Raw genomic sequence first — 16699 nt, 5'->3', positions numbered from 1 at the left:
CTCACAGATAGAAATGATTTGAAATACATTCAGCTCATAATATATCATGCATATTATTGGTTAAACAGTATAAAATGCCATTAAAATGAGCTTCACCTCTACAAGCTACCCAAAGTGGGTTCAGATCAAGAGCAGCTGGACTTGAAACTTGGATAACTATGACCTGGATGAATCTCCACAGACTCTACAAGATACGTTGTGTCATAAGTGTCTGTTAATGCAATCCAGTAATGAAGTAGGATATGAGTACTTCTTCCACCACTGCTAATTGCAGTATAGTTTTTCAAAACACATTTCCTTCCAAACAGTGAAAATAAATATATACATTTTCTCAAGTACTGTACTTAAATACAATATTGAGTTAGACTACTTGTAAACACACTTAATAGTGTAGTTGTTTTTACTACATTTATCTGCTTTGTTATAGAGTAAATGAACCAACAGAAGCTGCACTTCTGCAAGCTACATCAAGATTCATATTTATGGGTTTGTGTCAGAAATGTCGTTCTATATTGTGGTACTGATTGTTAATAGATAAGTAAAAGATCTAAGTACATTCCTCCACTGCTTCCTTTTTGAGAAAGTGCTTCTCATTCTTAAGCTCTGTAAAGTCAAATATGTGGTTAGATTTGAAAGCCCTGTTAATTTAAGTAATTCAATCTAAATAATTGAAGAAAAATACTACAACTTCTACTGCTACTACTACTACTACTACTAATAATAATAATAATAATTTATGGTAAGCATGCTAAGCAGGGACATTCCCCTTAGGCTGCTATATTATACTGTATGTTCTGATAAATACCTAATCCAGAATAGGAGACTATCAATGCAAACCACTGGATGTTGCATACTGCATTATGTAAACTGTATGTTTTAATTAAAAATGGTGATTAGATTTGAAATCCCTGTTAATTTAAGTAATATAATGTACAAAATTTAATTATAATAATAATAAACAGGAAGTTAATTCATTTGCACATCATGTCAGTAGTAGTTTATTCAGCATATGTGGCAGCACAGTGGCTGACAGCAATAACCACAGATGATCGATCGAACATAATTTGTCTCCAAAGCAGAGTAAATCTCGCGATGACAATCGGAGCGCTCTGATTGGATGAGTACGTCAAACGGTCGCTCACGTGGGCCGAGGTTACTTGGCATTCTGGGACACAAACAGTGGTTGGTATGAACGGTATGAATATCTCTCACGGCGACAACAGCAGCAGCGTCCACTGTGGAAAGAAGGCGACGAGAGAAACAACACCCAGCTAGCAGAGAAAGGGCAGACAGGTTTTTCATATCAGACTTCTGCATCTTGTTTGTCGCTCTGTTGTCCGGGAGAAGCGGACGTGGAGGCCAGTTAGTCTCTGAAATGCAACGGTGGACTTTATCCACGCAGAGAGTTATTTAGCTAACGACAGGAGTAAGTTGGCCTCACTGTGTTCTATACTAGTGGGTTAACGTTAGCTAGATGGCAATGCTGGTCGAGTCATAAAAGTTGATGTCTTTGCACCACTTCGCTTCTAGTCATCTCACTCCAAAGAAGAAGGATTGTTTTGTCGCTGTCCTCACAGCTCGTCTCTTTCCTGCCCTGACAGCTGCCTCCATCCATTGACTCTAAATTGTCCTGAGCTAAGAGGGGACAACTCTGAATATGGCGAGTGTTTCTGACAGAGACTACAAAACTGGCATTTTAAAGTCACTGGCCTGGCACGTTGACCAGCTTGTGTACCCAAGATAAACATTGTTTAACTGGACAATTCGTGTAATGGCCAAGGAGAGTGGTGGAAAAAATCTTTTTATCTCACTACACAGTTGTTCTCAGAGTTGCATAACAATGTGTTACCACTGCTGAAACCGTCTTCTTAACAGTTTATAAGTACTTCTCTGTTGAAGCTCAACAAACTGATATTGCTAGACATGGATTTGCGCTGAATGTGAAGATTGTCTGGAAATCTCAAACATCACAGCTGTCTCCAGGTCGGACGGTTCATCTGAGCCCTGCTGCTGGTCCCTAAAGCTTATATGAGGGCCAACATGTCAGTGTCGGGGTCCACGACTGTACATCTTTTCACCAAGCTTGTCAAGCACGCTGTGGGCAAGGCACAGATCCAGCTGAACCGCTGGCTGCAGAGGACTGCCACAGATGATTGTGACAAAGTTGACATCCTGATATGCAGCGCCTTTGACGAGACTGGGGTTGGCATAGCGAGGTCAGACGGAGACCCTGAGGTTATCGGTGCCACAGGGGGAATGACCTTCAGCACCAGTGGAGAGTTCAGACACCCGTGCTGTATTACCACCTTTTGCTTCAAAAGCGCCCTGCTGGCGTGCATCCTGACTGCTGTGTGCTTCTCCTCGGTTGCCCTCGTGCGCCAATACCTCAAGGACCTTCTGCTCTGGGTGGAGAGCCTGGACAGCCTCGTTGGAGCCTTGCTGTTTATAGTTGGTTTGATTATCGTGTCGTTCCCGTGCGGATGGGGATATATTGTTCTTAATGTGGCAGCTGGCTACCTCTATGGCTTTGTGCTGGGCATGGGACTAGTTATGGTGGGAGTTTTAATAGGGACCTTTGTGGCACACCTGGTGTGCAAACGACTATTGACTGACTGGGTGCTGAACAAGATAGGGAACAGTGAACAGCTTAGTGCTGTCATACGAGTTGTGGAAGGAGGAAGTGGACTCAAAGTTGTGGCCTTAGCGAGACTCACCCCCATACCTTTTGGGCTCCAAAATGCAGTTTTCTCGGTGAGTATGAAAACACTATTACCAGCTTTTCCTTTTCACCTCAGAAGGACAGCCATGTAATGTCCTTTGTAAGCTCAGATGGGTTTAAGCAGAAAGGTCAAACAGCAATAGACCAGACAGGAGAGGGGCTCATTAACCTACTGGGGAACGGTTCAACAAATCACAAACAGTCATGTGAATCAAACCTGTGACCTTTTTGATTTTAGAAGGATTTCCTCATTGCTAGGCCAACTTACCACATAGGGGAAATCATAACTAGCCGGAAACCACTCTCGAGGAACAGACAGGGAGTATTGCAGGTAGATGTTCATCATTTTAGTTGTGATGAATTTTAGATGTTGAACATTATAGTTGACCTGTTACTTCACTGTTTAAGACAGACCACAGTCAGAGCAGACATGGAAAGTCCAGTCCCCACAGAATGGAAACTCGTTCCTCTCATGGAAAGAGGGCGTGCTCCTATGAAATGGATTCTACTGTCGCCTAAGGACATCAATTATTTTATCAATTTGAACTATTGGTATCACATTTGATATCACTAGTTTGGGTTTTCATATTTGGAGCCATGTTTGTTGGGAACTCAAAAATCATCTGGTTATGTTAACATTATGTAGATTACATGATGTACATTGTTGTTGTTTTTCTGTAAAAAAATCTGAAGTCATCGCTGAAGGTAACAAACACCATGTAATCTACATTTTAAAGCTAAGCAGTATCAGGATATTGCTTTAAGCTGCATTTCTACGCTTAACCCGATGCCCTTGACCTTCATACATGCTGTAAATAATTTAGACTTGCTGATTACCCTTCTCAGTCAACTCATTGATACCTCCCAAATAGTAAACGCCTTGAGCGTTACTGTATTGTAGAAAATCAGCTGGGAGGTCACGCATCATGTACAATGTCATGCCAGTTGAATGAAAAATGAAGAATATGAACCTGAAGGTGAACTTGATGTTACTTGGCCATTCAGGCTTACATCTCCAGAGTAGTACAAGCCAGACTGCTGCAGACTGTCTCCAATTGCGCCAGATTATACAGTTTCTCTCACATAGAGCTGGAATTACCTCACCAGTACCACATTTTCAAACTAATTACCTTCCAAAAATATTCATACGGTTGTTTACACTAAATGTTGAAATAATAAGGCTTTAAAGGTGGAGACAAGTTAGATTAAATAGCTGTAACTTCAGTGTGCTGGAATAGCACTAACTGTAAAGTAGGGCTGCAACTATTGATCGTTTTTATTATCGATTAATCTGTCGATCATTTTCTCAATTAATCGATTAGTTGTCTGATCCACAAAATGGTGAAAAATGTTGATCTGTTTACCAAAGCCAAAGATGACGTCCCCAAAAAATCTCATTTTGTCCAAAACCCAAAGATTTTCAGTTTAGTGTCACAGAAGAGTAAATAAACTAGAATATATTCACATTTAAGAAGCTGGAATCAGCGAATTTTGACTTTTTTTTTCTTAAAAAATTACTCAAAACGATTATCGAAATATTTGCAGATTAATTTAATAGTTGTCAGTTAATCGACTAATCGTTGCAGCTCCACTGCAAAGCAATAACAAGTATTTGCAGAATAGAAAACTGTGTCTCAAGTTTTTTCCTTTGTGTATTCTGTATAAATAAACAAGTGATTATAGTTTGTTAATGTGCCTATATACATCTATACACAGACATTTTGACCTGACGCTGATCTGACTGGCAAAGCCATGAACTGCGTTTATGGGAAAATATCTCTCCAGAAGAGAATCAAAATAGTGTTGAAGGCAGAAACCAACAGTCATTCAGAAGTGAATGCAGAGAGGGGAGCTTGAAAGGCATTAATAGCTTAAAGCTTGAAGGAGTTGATGCACAGGCCTGAGGCAGTAAAAGGAAAAAGGAGATGATGTAAGTGAGTTTCACAAGCACAGTAATTGCATGCTGCAAAACTAGTAACTTTTCCAGGGTGACTGATTTACTTAGACGTTTCTTGGCTGTATGGAGATTGGGTATTTGTCTTTGGCTTTTGACAGTTCTGTATACACACATTCATAACCAACCTACAATAAACACTCACTATGTGAAACTCATTTACATCTTCTTGATTGTGTCCGAGCTGTATTGACCCAACTCTACATTTACAGGCCATAGTTGATAGACGTTTTCCATTTTAATTTCATTATATTAAAAGCTGTTTCTAATACTTTGTCAAACCCCCATTAACACGCATAGGGGGGTGCACAATATTAAAAACCTTCCCCTACAGCCTCCAAAATCACATTAGAGTTGAGTCAACACCTCTCATTTGACAGAGTCAAAATAAATGATAAATAAAGTGTTTCTGGTTTCAGTTAATTACAGGGAAACTGGATTGGATTACATTGCAGGGGTGTAGATCAGAGTGTTGATGCCTTACTCTCTTTGTAGTAAGTTAGCATGTTGGGCTGTTTTTTGCAAAATAGTTTGTCGTGCTATTGTAAAGAGAGCAGTGTGCTAAACCTAATTTATAATTAACTTGTTATAATATACATGTATTTTATGTGGTTCAGCTTAATTCTATTTTAATTCAGCATCAACTATAATTATTGTCAGTGTAGTAAATTTTTGTATTAAGTGACAGAAGGGCCTTGCAAGTAAATTTCACATTGGATTTGGATTATAATATTTGCATATATAGATCAGATAATGTTCAAAATTATGATTAAATAGTAAAGTACAAACTAACAGCACAAAGTCCCTGCTACATGTTAGAAATGGCATTATTTTCATTATATAGTAATCTGTCGATTGTTTTCTCGATTAATCTGTTAATGAGTTTGTCTTTAAAATGGCCCTTTATAATTTCCAACAGCGTACTGAGATGTATTCTGATTGCTTGTTTTATTTTATTTGACCAACAGTCCAAAATCCAAAGATACTCAGTTTACTATCACTGTGACAAACAAAAGCATCAAATCACCACATTTCAGAAGATGGAATCACAGATGTTGAGCTTTCAAACAATTAGTTTCTCATTATTGATGACTAAGACACTTTCAGATAACTCAAAATAGTTATTTGGCAAGTGTGAGGTGAGATCATCCCAGGAATCAGCTTACGTACAAGAAGTTCTGCTGGCAGTAAACATTTTTGCTGCATGTGTAGATTGACTGATGGGTTGGTTATTTGAGAAGCATCTCAAATTCAAATGCTTTGGCGGTGACATTAGAGTTGAACAGTGAGGCAGCCACTTTAGCATGAACAAACAAAAATGCATGTTTAGAGTCGGGCGCTAACCTGTTGAGGTGCTCTTGAAAATCTGAGATAATTATGTGTAAGTTCACGTGAATGAAGGTTGAAGGCGAGTGTCTTCCTCCACTGTTAAGACATTGGCGTCATAACTCAATGTATGTGTTTTAAATTGAGCGTGTAAGAAACTTGTATTGTTTTTTTTGTGACGGGCACTCTGGAAATACTTCAGTGAACAGTGAAAGCTCCAAGCGAAGAGTAAGACAGTTTAAGATGGTACAAATTAATAATTCCTTTGTATTAGTCCCACACTATGGTCAGCTGTTCACCTGTAAAAAGGCTTCCTTTACCCAACAGGACTTACAAACCTAGCAGATGGTCTTTTTTGCCTGACTGACTTAAATGGCTTCTGTTTGTTCATGTATGTTGATTCACCCTTTTGGGTCCATGGTTGGGAAACAGTCTAAAGGTTGCTGTGCCTCTCATGTCAGGACCGTGGCTTAAACTTTGACAGTAGTTTCTACATGAACTTAATGTTCAGGTCTGCAGATGTGAAAATGAGGTGTCAAAGTCAAAGGGACGGCCTTTTTTACACCCACTGTGTTTCCCAGTTTCTGCCACTGCCACTTTTTAAGCTTGCTCAGGGGCATTATCTATGAGCAAACAAACACAAAGGATGTCAGCTTTCAAGCAGCTCACTCACAACTGCTACAAAAGTGGGTCAGATTTGGTTGAATGATAGTTTGCATTTGTCATATTTCCATTGCTTAATTTCAGCTTATGACAGCTGTTTGTCTTTGAAAATGCAGCTTTTCTGTGTTTGTCATGACTTTTGAGATTGTTCCCTTTTGATGCATTTTGGGTTTGCATATTTAAAGATATCAAAATTATCATCCAGTTTCTTTTTAACTAATGCAACTGCATTTTGGACAAAGGTTTGGCCTCTTTTCAGCTGATTTGTGTGGCTTATGTTGCTTTGAAATCTCACTTATCAAAGGCCTGATTTCCACAACTGTTTAATTGAGAAATCATTTTGTCTAATGCCTGTATCTCAATTGAGCATTCATACCCAATGACAGTGTGAAAAGGGTCGTTCATAGTGCTGAACCTACAGAGAATTATCACCTGAATCTGCAGCGCCCCTCGGCTTTACAGAGCTTTTATAGCCCATTTCAGCTCATTGTGTGGCTGTCTGGTTCCACAACTTGTGGTTCACTCTCACCACTCTTACAGTGTCATTTTTGGCTGCAGAAAGAATCTCTTTATAGTAATAAAGCTCGTACAACCCAGTGTTCACTACCTGCTCTGCACAAACAGCAGACAGTAGCTGGTGATGAAGCTATTAGCAGCTAAAGAGCCAGATATTTCCCTCAGAAGTTGGTAGAGACCAAAAACAGAGCCTTTGTAAAAGAAGCGTGAATATTGGACATTTGCCAGGTGAACATGACTCCAAATGATATTGTAGCTCCTTAACTCCTGGATCTGTAAATAAGCAATGGTTTGTTGACAACCTTAAGGTTCAGTGTGTTAGTTTTAGTAGCATCAAGTGGTGAGGGTTGCGAATTGCAAACAGCAGCTCACGGTGCATTCACATGCTCCTCAGATGGTCCCATTTCCCGAGTTATGAAGTTGTTCTTCTGGGAATCAACATGGATGCTACTACAAAGATGTGTTGGATTAGCATTATCAGACCATATAAACACAGACATCTAGTTCACTCTACATGTACAGCAAACTAGCTAATCGTTATAACCATGTTAAAAATGACGTTTGCAAAATGTATATGTAATACTTGATTTTGCACGAATCAAAGTTCTGCATACTATTTTACGTCTCATGTACACTTTTATATTCTCTTTTTGGAATAAATATTTAAAGAGGTAAAAAAGATTCTGAATGAATACACCATCACTCACCACCCAGCTCTCCCTGTCCAAGCGAGCAAGAGAAGCTACGGTGACTTCTAATAAACTAGATGACTACTACTACTGACATTTTGTTGCTATTGTTCTTCGTACGTATTCAACGTAGTGACGAAACACGCTCTGGAGAGCATTTTGTCCATTTGGGCTACTGTAGAAGAGGACCCGCGGTGTATATAGACTGAAAAGGCTCATTCTAAGGTATTAAAAACATAATGGCTCATTATGTAAAGTCTTTATACACCACGAAAAACACAGTTATGTGTATTATATTGCAATTCTGTCAAACGATTCTCCTAAATATTACGCACTGAACCTTTTTAAAAGGTGATTTGTCAATGTTGTGTTAACAACTTGTTTCTGCCGCCCCCAAGGGGCCAAATAAACGGTTTACACAAATTTATTGACTAAACCATCATTCAGGGTCGGTAGAACTGGAGAAAATCAGGCTGCTGACTCCTCGCACACAAACCTTAGTGTGAAACCTTTTCTTCCAGCTGGTGAAGTGAGTGCCATTGTACAGCCTTCACTGGGGAGTTTAGCCGGCCCTGCAAGCAGGAAGCAGGCTAATAAGCTGAATCCCCCGGTTCACCTGCCTCCACTGCTACAATCCTACTTCCCCTCCCGGAGGGGTTTCGAACCCAGCTGAGCCTCTCACTGTACACCTTGTAATTCTTCTTATCTGGTGGCTCATTATTAAGCAGCCTAGTTGATCGTGTACCTTTTTTATGATCTTATTCTTAACAATAAAAGGTGAAACTAAGCGCCGTGGGTGACTTCCAGGCCCATACTGGTGGAACACGTACACGGTGGAAATAAGTACTGTTTGCTCTGGCCTTGGTAAGCACTTTCTGTGGATGAGGCTACATTTCACCATGCCCCCCGTTTCTTTCTGCTGAAGTGGATGGTGCTACATTATAGCGGGTAACCTAAAACGACACAAAGACTGCAGCAGTTAGCAAAACAAGGGGACAGCTCAGGAAGAGTGTTTGTGAATCCTTTGCGGACGAAGTGGACATATTCAGGTCTCCACGTGTATTTTATTACAGCTTTTAACGCTGCTCGCTGGCCTTGCTCCATCCCTCTGCTGTCATAATGAGCTGATGAAGCAATTGGGGAATTCAGTGATTTATAGGGCACTAACTACAGGCAGACATGTTTGCACAGCCTTTAATTACGCTCTGTGCTTCACCCTTCGTTACAAAAGGAAAACCCTGCATGTGTCCAGATAAAAAGGGCACTCGGCATCACAGAACCAATCCTGAAATTTACTATGCAGTCAAGATACCCTACTTCCTGTTTTGTTTACAAGTACAGACTCAGACCTGCATTGCTGCTGCTCTGAATAAATCAGGTCAAGGGTGTTTTTTCACTTGAATTTGCAGATTATTTTGATACACAGGCTTGCTGAGGCGAGTAGGAGGTTCAGTGGGAATTCTCTGCGTGGTTATAAAAATACCAACGACTAGCCCTTCCCTGGTCATATATAAGACAACTGCTAGATGCCTGGGTGGAAAGACTTCAGAAGACATGTGCTTCACAACTCAGGGAGGATGGCTGCGAGAAAGAGAGTGGATTCCTTTTTATTCCTCTGCAGCTCTCACAGGCTTACATGTCACGTCTCAGATCAGCCGAAGGCATTTTGAGTGTGTTGACACATTGTGTGGCCATATCAGCGCTGATCTCTGAAGGAGAAAAACCTGTTATATGATTGTACTGCTCAACTAAACATAATGAGGAAAAATGCCTTGGTAACAACATTAGCTTGATTAACCAGGTTCTGTTAACGTCCTGTGAAGTGTAACCCAGGCTGCTATCAGTGTGTAGCGTGATAACAGGAGAGGATTTAGTGTCTATCAATGCGAGGAGACATTTGGGCTTTATCTAGCATAAATGTTTTCCAGCCCTGATAACTGATCATTTTGGCACAGGCAGCATCTTGCAGCAACACTCCATGGGCCCCGACACACCACTATCAGTCTTAACGGGTAGAGAGTGCCAAGGTCACATCCTCACACACCCAGCATAGATACACATCAGCTTATGTCATCACTTGATCAAGGGTGACAGTGACGTAGCCACTTTAGTTTAAATTCAGGTGGATGAGATGAAATGGATAGTATTATTATTCAGATCCTTTACTTAAGTAAAAGTACCAGTACAACAACTCAAAATACTCTTTTACTATGTAAAAGTAAAAGTTCTGCATTTAAAGTCCTACTTAAGTAAAAATATCATCAGCAAAATGTACAAAAGTAAAAGTGCCCTTGACTGGAAAATTGTTATATATTAAATAATATATTGTTAATACTCATGCATTAATGCATAAGCAGCATTGTACTGTAACTGCTCAAGGTGGAGCTAGTCTGAACTACTTTATATATAGTTAGCTAGTTCAGTCAACCTATTATTGAACTTCCACCATAATCTTTAATATGAATGCATAATAGAGGGTTGATGTTGGCTGCTTGACTGTAATATATTTTTCTTATTTCAGTAAATATCTACAGTATAGTATAGGTTTTCCAGTGAGCTTAAATCTTTAAATTTCTTTTTAATTTTACAAGACGTTTCTCTTTTTTTAAGATCACAGACGTGTCCTTGCCAAACTACCTGGTGGCCTCCTCTGTGGGCCTGCTGCCCACTCAGCTCCTCAACTCCTACCTGGGCACCACGCTTCGCACCATGGAGGACGTCATCGCCGAGCAGAGCGTCAGCGGCTACTTTGTGTTCAGCCTGCAGGTGAGCTGATGGTGATTTAATCTTGTTATACAACCATGTGTTGTAAAATGATAAATCTACCTGGGCACTCCCTGTGAAGGTGCTTATTGCTAAATGTGCTGAAATGATGGATTTCACATTTTTCTTTGCAGTCTTAAAATGTCCAAGTCAGTGTTAATTAAGGTGTCTTGTTTTGAATATTTTTGTGATTCCTTTAAAAATGCTTTTTGCACTATATTATGTAGCAAATCTTTGGCACGTTGGTCGACCAGGTACATTATTTAGTTCACCAGGATATTGAAATGGCAACAGGAGGGCCTCTAGCACCCAGACACAAGAGACTGTCTGGTTCAGAGAAATGCAGCTTGGATATTTCACAGTGGCAGTGATGATGATGATAATGCATCAAGCACACGCAGACTGCTGGTGACACACCTGTTCCCCTTTCCTGTGAACAACTTGTTGATAATAATAACGTGACATACAGCTCTGGACTACTCAAACTCATGTGACATGTTTTGTCGGTGGATGAGTGCTTTTTTACCCTCCCTTATATTCAAAATATATTTTGTCTGCCAAGCCAGTCAAACCTTATACTAGTGCAAAAGCATTGACATCTATGCAAAAGCTTTGACATCTACCTCTCTCGCTGTGTTTAGTTACATAAACATCTACAGCATGAATGCTGAGCCTCGTGTCGATATGTAGAATATGCCCAGAGTTTGATTCAGCTCACTCAACTAGCATTTGAAGCTGTCACCACATCTCAAACACCTGTTCAGCTTCATTAAGGCCTCACAGGTGCTCAGGGATCCGGGGTTGTTTCTGAGGGCAGCATCAGACAGGGTCACGGGGGTCAGAGGTCAAGGGACAGTTTAAAATTAAGTATGTATCAGTGTTTCATGCAGAACTCAAAGCTGTTGCTCCAAATTGACAACAACTGGCCTTAACCACACAGAAGCCTTTTTTTGGTGAGAAATAATACATTTGTGGTGACCTTTAACTGCAGGTAAGGATGGACCAATCCAATTTGCCGGATGGCAATCAGGGGCCAGTGCTGACCAGACACCACACCTACGTTAAATAAATTTCTTTGTCAGTGTCATTATAAAATGTAGTCTTTCCACTATTAGTTAAGTTAATTTAGTCATTATGACTCAGTTTTTAATACCGTAGCAATCCTGACCTTGCCTCTGAGGAATAGTTTATAGACATTTTGCAAAATCTGCTTTCGGGAACAGTAAGTTCCTGGAGTCTTCACTGGTTGTCTGCTTTTTGAACAGATTAAATAAACAAGATATAATGTTTTAATTATGAAGCTTTAGAGGTGCTGAGAGATTTTGTTACCTTTGAGCAAAGCCAGGCTGGTGATTTTCCCGTTTCCAGTGTTTGTGCTAAGCTAAGCTAACCATCTACTAGATGTAGCTTCATGCATATCATACAGATTTTATATTTGGTAATAAGAGACCATTTGTATCAGATTGGGTGTCATATTGGCACGTATTGACCCTGATTTGAAGTATCTGAAGTGGTATCAGGATAGAAGAAAAATCTGATAGCTAGTAGCAAACTAGCTTCTAAGATTTTAGATTAATTTTAAAGCTTTGTCTATCTGAAGGTCTCACAATAGACTTAAGTGTTGACTGTGCAGAACACTATGGTAATCTTTCAGACAAGAGTTTGTAGTTGTTGTAGTACACCGACACACTTCCGAATATAGTGGAGTTCAGTTCACCACAACCACAACTAAACGTAAAGCCTCAAAAATGACCACAAAAGTGAATAAACAAGAAAAGACCGCTACGCGCAGCTGTGTTTAAGGCCACACTATAACTTCCTCCTCCTGTCCTCTGCAGATTGTCATCAGCATCGGCCTGATGTTCTACGTTGTGCACCGCGCTCAGGTAGAGCTCAACGCAGCCATCGCAGCCTGCCAGATGGAGCTCAAGTCCTCACACATGAACGGCTCCTCCACCAATCACAGCGGCTTCTCCTACTGCAGCAAGAGGGCGACGGTTGGCGGTGGAAACTGCGTTAATGTGGTGTGAAATGCAAATCGTCACTCGAGGCAGAAGCTCTCATGACTTGGTCACCGTATTATAAGACTGCAGAGCTTTGGGGGAACCCGGCCGATTTTAGACGGTGTCTGAAACATGTTGGTGGCGTGATATTTAATTTTCAACATTATATTCTGACCCACCTGTGCAAGGAAACCCTGAAAGCGTGTCTTTAATCTGTACGGTGTTTTAAAAGGTGCTGATGGAAATGGTTTTACGGTACATTATCTTGGGAGGTTTTTTAAATTCTTTTCATTACGGTACTTCTTAACATTTACTCTGTTGCAGGAGATGTTAATGACATGATGTTTTGAAATTTCAGAGTTGGCTTAAGATTAATAAGCGTAAGATTAATATAAAAAATAAGCTAGGCATTAATGGCCTGCTAACACTATGAATGTGCAATCTGGAGCTTTCTAGAAAACCAAGGAACTGTTTTTCCATTTCAATGTCTAAAGAATGCCAACCTATGCACCTTTGTTTCATACAATGTCTGTTTTTATTTTAAAAGATTTCATGATTTGTCTACATCCAGTGCAAATAATAAGGGCATTATTCATATTTTTTAAACATTTGGCTGTTTTGTCCAGTGCATTTCATTTTTTTTTTTCCAAGTGTCTTATTTTTGGACTTTGGAGAGGGGGAAAGCTCTCGCTCAGCATTACCGGCCTCTCCCGACTGTGTGATTTCTGCTGGCTTACGGCCACATTATCTGGATTGGCCTTGTCTGCCTGGAGATCATTTATAGCGCTTCTGCGGTTTTGATAAGAGCAGCTGGAGAGGACGGCAGATTTCACAGCAGGAAACTCAGGAATGTTTCTGCCAGGAAAGTTGAAGTGCAGCGTGATCTCGGTAGCACAGGCACATGTTCTGCTACAGAAAGATTCCCACACGGAACTGAAACTGAGATGTCAAGCTTTCCTGTAAATGTGTTTATATTTCATTTTGGTATTGATTTGACATTTGTTTTACATTTTTGTTTGGCTGTGAGATTATCCATTCAGATTATTATAGTTTTTGCTTAAGATCATAGTTTTGACAATTCTGTGCAATATGAAGAACGGTGACAAAATGGCATTAATGTCATATTTCAGTGCTGAAACCAAACTAATCAGAAATGCTCTCATGTGTACAAAATAACAGCTACGTCTGTTTTTATTTAAGGTTTTACGTACATTATAGACAAGTAAGTTAGATGAGCTAAAGAGGCTGATATTTTTTTATATCATAATTTGGTAAAGCTTATCAGACGCCTAACACTGACCCCACCTGTTCTGAGGATACATGTGACTTATGACTTACTTCATTTTATTACTTAAAGCTGGGGTAGGCAACGTTGTACAAACCAGCAAGAGACAGCTAGACTGTGAAAGTATCCAACCTCCCGCCAAAGCCATTACACCCCAATGGGTGCACAGGCAGAGTGTGTGCAGGTTGGTATGTAGACATTTTATTTGGACTGAATGAAAATTAAATAATTGGCCATGCTTGTTATAGTCCTGCAACAGCCACAGATACTGGATTTATTTTACATTTTTGTGTCAGAGCATTATTGATTGCTGTCGCGATGTAAAGAGAATTTCAATGAATATAACAAAAAATGCTTCTGAAATAAATTGCCTACCTCTGCTTTAATGTTGCTGTCAGTTCTAGACATAATCTATCTAATAATACAACAACAATGTTCTCATGCTGTTTGTTCCTTTGCACTGTCCAGTACAACAGACAAAACATTATTTTCATACAGATAAGTTAAAGTAGGAAGGGGTTTGGTTGGTCAGAAGTTGAAACTGATGTGTCTCAGAAGCCGACAATCAAACACAAAATGGACACTAATTGATGAATGTGACGATACTTTATTATTTTTACATGAATTATTGTGATGCTGCTCCTCAGACAAAGTCTGATTGAGGAATAATAAGGGCTCTTATATGAAAAAATTCATCTTTATGTCCCTCTATTTGTTCACAAAAGCCTGATTTGTAATGTTGGCACACATTTTAATTTTTCATTTTAATTTTTCTACTATTTCTTTCTCGTCGAAGCCAGAATAAATGTTCACACAAACACATTCCATGCTGTCAGACCTCTGAGAAGCTGTAGAGTTATTTTCATGCTAAATGTTGGTTGAAAGGGCCCCTTCCTGTCTGAATTTAGCAATAAAGTCCTACCAGTAAGATCTTTAGCCAAGTGTTGGGAATAGCTGTTTACTTCCACTGTTAAAGATCTGATCGGAAACATTAATTTTCCATTGACAAGTGAACACAAACTGCATTTGCGTTGTTAGTTGATCCATGTTCCACTGTAAGGATGAGTATCAGTGTTTCCAGGTTTGTGTTACAGTGTTAAACCTGCGTGTTCTCCCTCTGCCTGTTGATGGACATTTTTCTGCGCTGCCTGTAGTGGAGAAGAGATACACAAACATCTGCAATCAGAACAGCTTGTTTGGCACCTTCTTTGGAGAGTCCTTAAATCCTACTGATCAGTTATTGGCGTTTAGCGATCAGTCTCTCGCTCCTGTCACATAAAAAAATGCTGGATCCAACCCAGACATTGTTCCAGTTCCTTACTTGAATTGGAAGTTTACACAGAGAGAGAGAGGGAGAGAGAGAGGATCACATTTTTATGGCTGCGGGATTTAAAAAATCTGCTCATTGCTCTTCACTTTCTCACTTCTTAAAAGTGTGGAGATGAGTTTTTCTCACATCCTGATGAGAAAATGTTGTAAATAGACAAGTGTTTTCACCTGACAGCAAGTGTCCCTACCCTCCAAACAAAGTGTGATTCGATGAAGCTGTTCTGCTTAGATGTGGAAGAGATGTGGAACGTCATACCATGTTTAACGCAAAAATCAAACAAATGAAACTTGATCGGCCTTCGTGGACACACTTAATAATATTTTAGTCTCTCAACTGGGATTTTGTAAACTTGAGATTGTGAAAAAATGAGCAGTTTTACAGTAAAGGCTTTGGTTCGTCCTTGGTGGGCTCTACTTTACTTAGATATAGTTATGCAACAACTGATTCCTAAGGGAAGTATATTTCATAGACACCCACACAAGACCTGAATCTGGGACGTAACTGCACACGTGAACTGTTATATTGTACAGTGTGATACCATTAACTTAAAGGGTCAGGTTGAGGGTCTCGTTTGGTGCTATGAAATGCAATACTTCCCATCTGTATCAAGTGCATTACACATATGCTGTATTTTGTAATACAGAATTTTACAGTGTATAAATAATGTATTTATCACTGTATGATGCTTGTCCAATTTTATTTATGAGAGAGAATAAAACCTGTCTGAATTTGTTACAAAATTTTTGTTCAGTTTTTTTTTAAACTTACACTCTTTTTAATACATAATATATTAAAAAAATTCCTTGTAAGGATTAATAATTACTCTATATTTAAAACAGGTTTTCAAGGGATTTCCCCCTTTCTGGTCTATATTTCCCAGCCTCTGCTGAATTATTTTTTATCCCAGGTGAAGAGAAAATTTATCCCCACTTAAAAGTGATCAATGCTGCTTCACTAGTGGTGCAACAGATCACAATAAAACAATTATTTTTATGAATAAAAACTTTTAAAAACATCCCACCCTCTGTATTTTTCACAAATTGCACCCTGGATAGAATAGACATTTTGGCAAGTATCGCCCCCATATCTGCGCTTTAATATAAGGCTACATCTAGCAGTCTGTTAGCTTATTAACTTAGCATGAAGAGTAGAAATGGGGCAACAGCTAGTATGGCTCAATCAAATGGTTACAACAAAAGTCAAACTCTCAAGCTTACTGATAAGCACTTTTTATGGTGTTTCTTTAAAGGAGACATATTATACTTTTCCATATTTTATGACATATCTACAATGTTACAATGTAGGATGTTCATGTTACACATGGCCAAAGCTTCAAATAATGACGTTAAAGTATGTAAAAGAAATCCCTGAGCTCTGTTTGGTTCGGTGGTTCCCTGAACACCCTGTTGTGTACGCAAGTGCTCTGCATTTTACTGCCTTTTTAACATGTT

At 39.5% G+C, this 16699-nt stretch overlaps 1 protein-coding gene across 1 annotated transcript; it reads left to right on the top strand.

Annotated features, from left to right (window-relative positions):
* The first annotated feature begins 1159 nt into the window (after positions 1–1159).
* tmem64 (transmembrane protein 64) lies at positions 1160–15988 on the top strand. The gene is made up of 3 exons (XM_046058601.1): positions 1160–2751; positions 10478–10633; positions 12469–15988. Exons 1-3 carry the CDS (start codon positions 2029–2031, stop codon positions 12658–12660), a joined length of 1071 nt encoding a protein of 356 aa, XP_045914557.1. The 5' UTR covers positions 1160–2028; the 3' UTR covers positions 12661–15988.
* The last annotated feature ends 711 nt before the right edge of the window (positions 15989–16699 follow it).

The sequence above is a fragment of the Micropterus dolomieu genome, linkage group LG09 (assembly GCF_021292245.1).
Source record: "Micropterus dolomieu isolate WLL.071019.BEF.003 ecotype Adirondacks linkage group LG09, ASM2129224v1, whole genome shotgun sequence".
Taxonomy (NCBI): domain Eukaryota; kingdom Metazoa; phylum Chordata; class Actinopteri; order Centrarchiformes; family Centrarchidae; genus Micropterus; species Micropterus dolomieu.
Note: the sequence above shows the minus strand (reverse complement) of the source record. Positions and strands in the feature narration are given on the sequence as shown.